Here is an 11,346-nt window from a genome sequence, read left to right on the forward strand (position 1 = left end):
ATGACGAACCGCCTCGGCCTGCGTCCTGATTGGACGGTCACAGGCAGCTGCGACACTTCGGAAAGTGAAAGTGCTAGTGAGTTGTAGTGCTAGTTAGTGCTAGTGACACAGCAGGTGTGTGCCAGGCTGCCCGGCTCTCCTGTCCCCCGTGTGCGGGGTGACCCCACGTCCGGATATTCGGGGCTTTGTCTTATACAGGCGCCTATTGCCCCCCCGCCCAGGGCCCATGGCCTGGGGGCTGCTCCTGGCACTCTGCGGGGGGCTCCTGGCTCCAGCCGCGGCGGGCGGTGAGTACGGGGGGGGTTGGGGGGGCAGGGTGACCCCAGCGGGGGGTGTCACCGTAACAGGCCGGGCAGCTCCCTCTGATACGGGGGGGGGGCAAACTGGGGGCGCAAGAGATTCTTGGGGGGGACATGAGCAAACTGGGATCCCGGGGGTCCCGCAGGACCCGCTGCCATGGTAGCAACGCAGGATAAAAACAGAGCGGGAATTGGGGGCGGGATTAAATAACTAGTCCTCCCGCACTGCCGCCGCTGCTGCCACGAATACCCCGGCCAGCAGCCGCCGCTCTCCGGCCGCCCAGCTCTGAAGGCAGCGACGCCGCCAGCAGCAGCACCGACAGACGGATTAATGCCGATTATCTGTAATGGGGGGGGGGGGGCGACACGTTCCGTGCATGATGGGGGGGGGGCGCGACCAGGGCCAGTGCAAGGATATTTTGCGCCCTAGGCGAAACTTCCACCTTGCGCCCCCCTCCTCCCCTCCCCTCCCCTCCCCTCGACAACCTCCAAAAACTAGTTAACTGAGCATTATAAACAGCTTGTCAGAATGGGTAACGGCTGTTGTAATGTTTCTTTTTCACCTTTAAGGCGTTTCAATTGTTTGCCATTGCCTCTGATGGTGTCCCAGTCAAAGTCTTACTATTGTGCAAAGCTAAACAATTGAGCCAGGTTAGGCAGGTGACCAATCATTATCCCCTGGTGACTCATTTCGACTCCAGGTCTATAAAGCACTTTTAAGGTAAATACATTATTCCTTCAGTATTACCCATGCACACATCTCACAAAGAGTCTCACTCTTGACAAGTTACCAGCCTTGTGTAGATCCCTTCCACATTCCTCTCTGTGGGTCAGTGCCCTGTAAGACACATATGGGGTGCAGTGAGTTTGTCAGGCCTGCGGTGACAGCTGTTTGTGAAGATATGGGGGCCCTTTGCCAAGGGGTGCTGATGTAACAGTGAGATTGGCGTGGCTGACAGTATGGGGCAGGGCGCTGAGGCTGGTGGGGCAGGTAACACTCACTGGGCTGGGGGGCAGGTGGTGCCGGGATGGGGCAGGGGCAGGTACCTGTCAGTCTCCAGTGCTCCGGCCGCGCCAGCAGCCTCTTCACCTCGGAGTCTCCCCTGCTTGCCCGGGGGCCGCTCCTCCTCTCAGGCTCCCCGGCCGCTGCCACCGCGGCCGCCCAGGAGGACGCAGGCAGGGGCCGCCACCGCGGAGGAGACGCAAGGGGCCGGGCTTGGCTGGGCCCTGCACCTGCCGGCCAAGAGCAGCAGGAACCGGGCGCCGCTCGGGGGGAGCCGGGCGGCCCGAGCCCAGGGCGGCAGCAGCCTCCGCAGCAGCAGGGGCAGGCGGGGAGCGTAGCCGCCATGGGGCAGGAGAGGCTGCGCTGCTGCTGCTGTTTCCCACCTACAGCCGTCCTTCTCCTGCGCCGCGCGGCAGGGCCGGGAACCAGCAGCAGCAGAGCGGCCGGGGAGCCCGAGAGGAGGAGTGGCCCCGGGCAAGCAGGGGAGACTCCGAGGTGAAGAGGCTGCTGGTTTGGCCCGAGCACTGGAGACTGACAGGTACCTGCCCCTGTGCCCTAGGCGGCCGCCTAGTTCACCTAGTGGTTACACCGGCCCTGGGCACGACTGGAGCAGTTTACACACCACGGCTTGATCGGCTGTAACCAGGGTGGGGCGAAGGGGGCAGCCGCCCAGGGAGCAAAGCTGCAGGGGTGGAAAACGGGGTGGAAATATGATGAAAAAACCGGGTAGGGGTAACAAAGATGCTTGCTGGCCCCAGGCACTAGAACAGCTAGTTACCAGCTGGGCGGGGGGGTGGCGGGGGGGCACCCCTGGGGCGGCCATACAGCAGCGCAGAGGGGGCGTGAGCTCCTTGGGTTGTTCTGCGTTTGTACAGCACCCGCGCAGCTGGGTCCTGGGCCAGGATGGAGGCTCCTAGGCGCTGCCCTAGTCCAGATCATGAATGGTCCCTTCTGGCCTTGAAATCTACAACTGTCCAGCCCCTCGGCTCCGTCTCCTCCATGGGCCTGAGCCGCATCCCCCCATCCTCCTTTGGGGGCTCTGCCAGAAATCCCCACACGCCAGCCCAAGAGCCGCCCCCCACCCCTAGGGGTGATGTCAAACCAGGGTGAGTGAGCGCAGGGAGAGGAGCCGGCTCGTGCTACGGGAGCAGAGGGGGACCGGCCCAGTGACCCTCGCGGGCAGTGGTGTCGTGGTAAATATAGCAGTGGGTCACCTCACCTCAGCAAAACACCGTGTCACCAATGAGAAGCGGGTGAGCTCCGGTTACCCCTGGTACCCCGGCTCCGGCACTGCTGTGCAGTAACCCGGCTGGCTGCGCCAGGCTCAGCTGAGGTGGAAACAAAAGAAAGTTACTTATGTTTCCAGGAGCAAAGGAGCAGAATCTCTGGGAGCTGCTCCCCTGCACAGCGAGAGACATGTGATTGTCTCCTGCCTCTGGCACAAAAAGAGGGGGGCAGCTTGGCTGGCCCCCTGAGAGCCCCATATCCCTGCAGGACTGGCCTATTTAGTTCCTGGGAAGGGCCGTGGGCGCATGCGTACACCCAGCCCCCACAAGGCTAGGGGGACCATATCCCGGGACAGTCCCTTTGTAAGCCCTGTCCCGGCAGTCATGACTTTTTTGGCAAAAGTGGGCGTTTGTCCTGTTTGCTCTTGCCAACTTGAACAAAAAGGGGGGGGGGGGGGGACCATGCGGGGGGGGGCGAGTAGCGATGCCAGCCCCGCGCGGAGGGGGAGTCAGGGCTCGGGTGGGGAGCAGGCAGGGCTCCGGCGATGCAGCCCCAGCCCGTTTTCCACACCGTGTCCCGTTTTCCCTGTGGGAAATATGGTCACCCTACCCTGGGCCCTTTGTTTTCAGATGTTATTTCGTTTACATTTTCCTTGAAATTGATCAGTGTTTATTACAAACATTTAAAAAGTGGGTGAAAACCAGCACCAGATATTAACTGCCCAGTTTTCTGGGTCAATATTGAGGTTCGTACTGGGGGAGGGGAGGACAGGAAAAAAGCAACAAGAGGGAAAAGTCTGAGTATTGAAAGTGAAAGGAGTTTAATGCTGCTGTTTATTTCATGATCTGCACAGTAAGGATGTGTACCCACGTGTGTGTGCGTTTGTAGCTTCCTCGCCATTGACTATGTTAACAGGCAGCCTCGCGCTGACACTTAGACTAATTTATTATTAGCACAAACGCATCACCCGGCTGTCACGGCACAGGTTGGATTTTCATACCATAGTCAACTAGGGTGACCAGACGTCCCGATATTGAGCAGTTTGTCCCGCGTCGGTCGGGATGCCGTTTGTCCTGATATTTTGTTTCGGGCGCAGCGGCCCATTTTTATTTGATTTTTATTTTTTTTGTTAAAGCAGCGGTGAGAGACGGGGAGCACCTTTTCAATTGCTACACTCTCCCGGCATATCCGTGTCTTCGGCGGCATTTCGGCGGCAGGTCCTTCTTTCTTTGGTGGCAAGATTTATTACCCGCCGCCGAAATGCCACCGAAGACCATCAGTGACTGAAGGACCCGCCGCCGGAGTGCCGCCGAAGACCCGGACGCGGTGAGTGTAACAATTGAAAAGGCGCTCCCCCTGCGGTGGTCCCGATATTTTGAAGTTATCATCTGGTCACCCTATAGTCAACATTTCTGTGTACCCCAGTGAGCCAAAATTGGGGTGAAAAATCAGTAAACACCAAATAACGGCTTCTGGAAAGCCCGGGAATCTTTCAGTAAAAATCAGTAAAAACTGACAATGAAGGGCCTTGCACACACATGCCCCCCCACTCACGTACACAGAAGCAGACATCACACACAAACGCCCCACATAGACACCGCAGACAGGCACACAGGCCACAAACAGCCCAGGTTCTGCTGTAGGCAGTTTACCCATCCACCCTTCCCACCCTCGGGGCATTTGCCCATGAGGGAGAGTCCTTCAGGGCTCAGTTAACCCTCCTACATCCCACCAGTGTCTGACCCCCCTAAACAAGCCGTGAGCTTTCAGAGGCGTGGGCTGAGAGATCGTCCTTCCTGATTCCCCCTCGGCTCCGCGCAGTGTGAATCACTGACAGATCCCAGCTTGTCCCTCGCCAGGATGGGGCTGAGGGCAGGGGGACGTGGCTGGGGCTGGGAAGTTTCTGCTGGTCCCCACTGGGTGACCCTGGTGTCCCCTGGGCAAAGGAAGAAGTCTGTGGTTAACTCAACCTCGCTCCTGTTGCTTTAGGGCGCCACAGCCTGGCCGTGCTGGTCACAGCCGTCACCCAGGAAGAGGGGACCCATCACTACTTCATGATCTCCAAGCTGGATGACGTTCAGATCGCGTACTACAGCAGCGACACGCGAGAGGTCCGACCCACCCAGACGTGGGCAGAGCAGGCTGTGGGCGCTGAATATCTCAAGGAAAAGACCCAGGAGTTCTTGAGGCACGAGAAGGGCTCAAAAGTTGAGACCAGTTGGTGGATGCAGCTGCACAACCAGACGGGCGGTGAGTGTCTGAGTTATCGTTATTAATGGACACGGGAGAGCTGCCCGCTCAGAATCACTCCCACTGGGGATCATAACAACATAAGAACGGCCACACTGGGTCAGACCAAAGGTCCATCCAGCCCAGTATCCTGTCTACCGACAGTGGCCAATGCCAGGTGCCCCAGAGGGAGTGAACCTAACAGGGAATCATCAAGTGATCCATCCCCTGTCGCCCATTCCCAGCTTACTTCCTTTTCTTTGTTTTAAACCTGCTGCCTATTATTTTCATTTGGTGACCCCTTATTTACTTTCTTCACACCAGTCATGACTTTATAGACCTCTATCATATCCCCCCTTAATCGTCTCTTTACCAAGCTGAAAAGTCTCAGGCTAGGTCTACACTACAGCGGGGGGGTCGACCTAAGATACACAACTTCAGCTACGTGAATAGCGTAGCTGAAGTTGCGTATTTTAGGTCGACTTACCTGGCTGTGAGGACGGGGGAAAGTCGACCGCTGCCGCGCCGCCAACTCCGCTACCGCCTCTTGCCGCGGTGGATTTCCGGAGTCGACGGCAGAGCGATCAGGGATCGATTTTATCGCGTCTTCACTAGACGCGATAAGTCGATCCCCAATAGATCGATTGCTACCCGCCGATCCGGCGGGTAGTGAAGACATGCCCTCAGTGTTATTAATCTCTCTTCATATGGAAGCTGCTTCATACCCTTAATCATTTGTGTTGCCCTTTTCTGAACCTCTCCTAATTCCAATAGATCATTTTTGAGATTGGGGCTGCCTTGTGCTAGGTGCTGCCCAAACCAGAGCTGGCTGGAAAATGGAGTTTTCTTCCCACAGAAAATTTCACATTCCCGGAAGTGTTTTCATTCCCGATCGGAAGGGAAGTCGGAAATGGGAGGTTTCCACAGGAAGGAAATTTTTCAGAAATTCCATCTCAGAAGAATCCCAGGCAGGGAGCCGGGCAGCCCCAGGATCTTCCCTTTCAATTTCCCCAACAGAAAATCAATGCTTTCTGGCCAAATTGAAATTTTCTCACAAAAATAACAATTCTGTGGAAACAGCCTTTCCCAAGGCTACTAGAATGTCGGGAGTCATTAGGAAAGGGGTAGAAAATAAGACAGAAAATATCATAAAGCCTCTATATAATTCCATGGTGTGCCCACACCTTGACTACTGCGTGCAGGTCTGGTCGCCCCATCTCCAAAAGGGAACTGGAACTGGAAAAGGTTCGGAAAAGGCCAACAAAGATGATCATGGGTATGGAACAGCTTCCATTTGAGGAGAGACTAGAAAGATTAGGGGCGTTGAGCTTAGAAAAGAGATGACTAAGGGGGGATATGATAGAGGTCTATAAAATCGTGACTGGTGTGGAGAAAGTAAATAGAAAAGAGTTCTTTATCCTTTCCCCCAATAAAAAACCAGGGGTCGTCTGATGAAATTAATAGGCAGGAGGTCTAATACAAACATGAGAAAGTATTTCTTCACACAATACACAGTTACCCTGTGGAACTCATTGCCGGGGGATGTTGTGAAGACCAAAAGTATAACTGGGTTCAAAAAAGAACTAGACAAGTTCCTGGAGGGTAGGTTCATCAATGGCTATTAGCCAGGATGATCAGGGACACAACCCCATGCCTGGGGCAACCCTAAACCTCCAACTGCCAGAAGCCAGGAGGGGAAGACAGCGGTGGATCACTCCAGAATTGCCCTGTTCTGTGCAATCTCCCTAATCTCTGGTATTGGCCACTGTCAGACCTTGGTCTCACCCCGTATGGCAACTCTCATGTTCACCGCTGGAGAGACGCCAGGAGCTCAGTAACTGTCTGGCAGGATCCCAACCCCTCAGTCCTTCCCGTGGGTCTGCTCTGACCCCTCCTGCTCCTCGGCGTCCTCTGGGATTGTTCCCTAGCTCAGCATGAGGCCGCCACACAGTCAGAGATGCTAAACTGCCGTCCGGCTGAGTGTCCTCTGACCCCACCCACCTACAGACACATTTCCCAGCTCTCAGTGCAGGGTCTGAGCTCTCTCTCCGTCCCCTCCAGGGGTTCACACTGAGCAGGTTCAGGTGGGCTGTGCCCTGAGCAGCCAGGCCCCCCGCGACCTGAGGTACCAGTACGCCTACGACGGGAGGGACTTCATCAGCTTCGATGCCCAGACGGGGACGTGGGTCGCGGCCGTGCAGCCGGCCTTTGCCCCGAAGCAGCGCTGGGAGACCGGCAAGAGCTACACTCAGTACGTCCAGCAGTTCCTGCAGTACGAGTGCCTGGGGACCCTGCGGAGCCTGGTGCAGCGGGGACGGGCGGTGCTGGAGCAGCAGGGTGAGTGAGCAGCGGGGATCTGTCATGGGGTGTGGGTGACGGGGCACGGGGACCCCAGTGGGAGTTGGGTATGTCCAGAAAGGGTGGTGTGGCCTAGTGGATAGTGCAGTGGGCTGGGACTCAGGACACCTGAGTTCTAGCCCCAGCTCTGCCACTGGCCTGCTGGGTGAATCACTCCCACGCTCTGTGCCTCAGTTTCCTCATGTGTACAATGGGGCTAATGACTCTGACCTCCTTTGTAAAGCGCTTTAAGATCAAGTGCTCAACGAGAGCTACAGGTTGCTACCATAACTCCTCACTTAACGTTGTAGTTCTGTTCCTGAAAAATGCAACTTTAAGTGAAACAAATCCAATTGTCCCATAAGATTTAAGGTAAATGTGGGGGGTTAGGTTCCAAGGACATTTTTGGGGGCAGACAAAAGGCATTAGATACTGACCAGTACTGTGCCCCTGGCTTACCCCGCACAGGCACAGAGCAGGACGCTAGGAAGCACCTTTGCAGCGGCAGCTTCCCTGGAGAACAGGCTTGGATTTTGCCAGGAATGCTCCAGGCCCGCCTCTTCCTGTCCCCGCTCCACCTCCTCTCCGGAGCACGCCACATCCCTCCCGCCCTAAAGTCCTAAGCGCCGCCAAACAGCTTCCGGAAGCTGGGAATGGGCGACAGGGGATGGATCACTTGATGATTCCCTGTTCTGTTCATTCTCTCTGGGGCACCTGGCACTGGCCACTGTCGGCAGACAGGATACTGGGCTAGATGGACCCTTGGTCTGACCCAGTGTGGCCGTTCTTATGATGGCTCAGTGACCACCTGCCTGGGCGTACCCATCTTAAGGCGCAGAACAGCACACAGCGAAGGAGACCCGGGCGCAGGCCTGTGCTGGTAACTACCCAATTCAGCTACACCAATTTGAGCAAGGATTAGAGCACTTCAGATGAGTTTGCAGAGGGGATTTACACCAAATTAACTAGCTCCGTTTACAAATCAGTGTAAACGGGTGCAGACCAGGTCTCACACACACTTGAGTCCTCGACACACTGCAGGTCTTTGTCTTCTGCCTGTTACATGGTCCCAGCCCGGGCATGTGGCTCACGCACTGTCTGTCCCCCCCAGTGCCCCCCAAGGTCTCGGTCTCCCGCAGAGACGCCCCAGACAGCTCCATCACCCTCTCCTGCCACGTCAGGGGCTTTTACCCACGTCCCATCCACCTCTCCTGGGTGCGGGACAGAGAAGACATCCTGGTGGAGACGGGCTCCAGCGGGATCCTGCCCAACGCTGACGGCACCTACTACACGCAGTCGTCCCTGGAGATCTCCCCGCAGCAGGACGGGCACTGCTACGCCTGCCGGGTGGAGCACAGCAGCCTGGAGGAGCCCGTGCTCGTCTGGGGTAAGGGGGGTGAATGGCAGGGCCCAGGGGTTGGGGGCACAGTCCCATGGGAATTACAGAGATGGGGTGAGGCTGGGCCACAGGAAGGTCAATATACCTGCCCATCGTCAGAGCGAATTCGTCTAGCTCTGGGTATTCGTGTGACCCACAAAAATGGCCGATCCCTCAGCAAATCTCATTAAGTTTCTGGCCGTGGTGCCATCCAGTGACAGTGAGTTCCACAGGCTGATGTCGTTACGAGGGAAGGGCCTGGTTGCTGTGTGGCGTGTGTGTCTGGCAGTGCCCGGCAGAGCACCCACCCTCTGTGCCCCATCCCCGTCCCCGTCCCGGCTCAGCCTTTCCCCTCCCCTGGGGCCAGGTCTCTGCAGACGCCCTCGGGGAGACGTTCGAGGCAAAGGCCTGTGGCTGCCCCAGGAGGATGCCCCAGCGGCTGCTCCCCTCGGTGACCTGGGCCCTTCTCCATCCCACAGCCCCTGGGAAGAAGGGCCCCCTGCCCCCCGGGGTCTTGGCCGCCATCGTCCTGGCCGGGCTGGTTCTGGCTGGAGCCGTAGGGGCCGGCGTCGTCCTGTGGAGGAGAAAATCGGCAGGTAACAGCTGGTCCCCGTGGAGCCGGGATGTGGGGAGGTCTGGGGAGTGGGGCGGCCCAGCCAGCCCAAGGGGGAATGGCTCCTCCCACTGCCCCCCAAGGAGAGGTGGGGCAGGGCCTTGGGGCAGGGCCAGTCACCATAGCCCGGCCCTGCTGGGGGCAGAGTGGGCTCTGTTGTTGTCTGGGCACCGTGTGCCCTGCTGTGGGGGGCACTGGGGTGGGGCTGGCCTGTGCTAGGTGCAGTCAGGGTCACGGGGAGCCCTGTGTCTGGGGGAGGGGGGTTGGGGTCTCCGTGGGGGAGGGGTTATCCTGCTCCCCTGCACTGACCCTCATTCTCTGCTTGTGTTTCAGGCCCCATGAATCCCGGCTACACTCCAGCAGCCAGTGAGTAAATCGAGGGTACAGTGCCCAGCACCCCAGTGCATTATGGGTGCAGGGGGGTCCCCATGGGGGGAGAAGGGATGCAGGCACTGATGGGGCTGGACTGCGTGAGTCCCAGGGTCACTCCAGCGGCCAGTTGCAGGCCAGACCAGCCGACCGGGAGCTTCTGAGTGTGAGGGAAAAGCCAGAGCCCGGCGGTGTCTGTCGGGGGCGGGTACGACCACTGCGTTTGGGGTTCGAACCCGTGTCCATTCCCAGCCCGGGGCAGGTCGCTCCATAGAGAGGAGTTAGTGTGGGGTGCATGGGGGTGCAGTGGGAGGGAAGCCCAGAGCTGAATTCCCCTCCCCCTTCCCTAGCTGGGATCCCCAGAGCTAACGCTGCCTCTGAACAATTTTCTTCTCTCTCCACAGCATAGATCAGAGAAGATTCTGCCTCCAGCTCGTCATTGGGAACCGACCCCCGGAGCGTGGGACCCCAGTGCTAGGGGCAGTGTCCCTGTGTTAGCATATAGATATTCAGGCCTGTCTGTAAAGGCCTATACTTTAAGAATTTAGGTGTATTTTTATCACTTAGCTAGTTATAGAGGTATAAAAGAAAGAATCAAAATCACTGTCTGCCGGTGTAAGGGCCTTTTCTCACTGTCTGAGGCCTTGTTTAGTCATATTGAAATAAGGTGCTATTGGGCTGTTAGGAAGGTGATCCGATCTATCACCTCCAGAGAAAGGGAAGAGCCTAGACCAGGGGTTGGCAACCTTTCAAAAGTGGTGTGCCGAGTCTTCATTTATTCACACTGATTTAAGATTTCGCGTGCCGGTAATACATTTTAACGTTTTTTTAGAAGGTCTCTCTCTATAAGTCTATATTATATAACTAAACTATTGTTGTATGTAAAGTAAACAAGGTTTTCAAAATGTTTAAGAAGCTTCCTTTAAAATTAAATTAAAATGCTGATCTTACGCCGCCAGCCTGTTCAGCCCACTTCCAGCCTGGGGTTCTGTTCACCTAGGCCAGCAGCAGGCTTAGCGGAGCCTGCGGCCGAGACGCCGGCTGGCAAGGGGCTGGCAGCCGGGACTCCAGACCTGAGGGGGGGGGAGGTTCAGGGGTCAGGGCAGAGGGCAGTGGGGATGTGGGGGGGTTCAGGGCAGAAGGGTGGGTGTGTGTGGAGGTGCAGGGCAGAGGGTTGGGGGAGTGTGGAGGTGCAGGGCAGAAGGCTGGGGGTGGGGGGAGAGTTCAGGAGTCAGGGTAGAGGTCTGGGGGTGTGTGGAGGTGCAGGGCAGAAGGCTGGGTGTGTGTGGGGGAGTTCAGGGGTCCCCCCAGGGCCCCAACCCCCTTCTCCACCCCGCTCAGTGGAACAGATTCGGTTGTCTTCACCCCCCGACTGAAAACGAGAGGGATCCTGGAGCCGCAGCTCTGTGGGTGGAAGATGACCCAGAGTTGTTGTTCGACCTGCACGAGAACAAAGCCAGGAACCCCCCTGTGACGTTATTGATATAATCTGGGACCATATAGATCATTGTTGCAACCAAGGTCCTGTAGTGGCACCAAAATCTTGTATAAAGGGGGTCAAATGGGGTGTCTAAGACAAGGTTATGGATTACTGGTTATAATTATGCTATCTATATGTGTGTATCAGTTTTGTAGTTGAAGTTATGAATATTGGCTCTATACTGTCTGTATTTCAAACTTATGCTATGCTTCTGGGTGACATCCCAGACAAGCTGGTGTTACTCTGCCTAGCCTGCTTGATGGCCCATTAAGGACCATCAGCTATACAATGGACCCATTGAGAGAAAGCCAATATGCCTTCAGACTCAGCAAAGTATGCAGGGACTGGCCCATGTGACTCCAGACTCCATTTTGCTGTAATTTTCCACAGTAAGAACAAAGAGGTGTTCTT

General features: G+C 56.7%; 1 protein-coding gene across 1 annotated transcript; it reads left to right on the forward strand.

Moving 5' to 3' along the window:
• LOC113405587 (class I histocompatibility antigen, F10 alpha chain-like) lies at positions 1-10,876 on the forward strand. Its single transcript, XM_029914387.1, has 6 exons — positions 1-76; positions 4,519-4,779; positions 6,820-7,095; positions 8,207-8,482; positions 8,953-9,075; positions 10,839-10,876. The coding sequence occupies exons 1-6, from the start codon at positions 1-3 to the stop codon at positions 10,874-10,876; spliced, it is 1,050 nt and encodes a 349-aa protein (XP_029770247.1).
• The last annotated feature ends 470 nt before the right edge of the window (positions 10,877-11,346 follow it).

This window comes from Terrapene carolina, unplaced genomic scaffold (assembly GCF_002925995.2).
Source record: "Terrapene carolina triunguis isolate 2854851 unplaced genomic scaffold, T_m_triunguis-2.0 Scaffold44543, whole genome shotgun sequence".
Lineage (NCBI taxonomy): Eukaryota > Metazoa > Chordata > Testudines > Emydidae > Terrapene > Terrapene triunguis.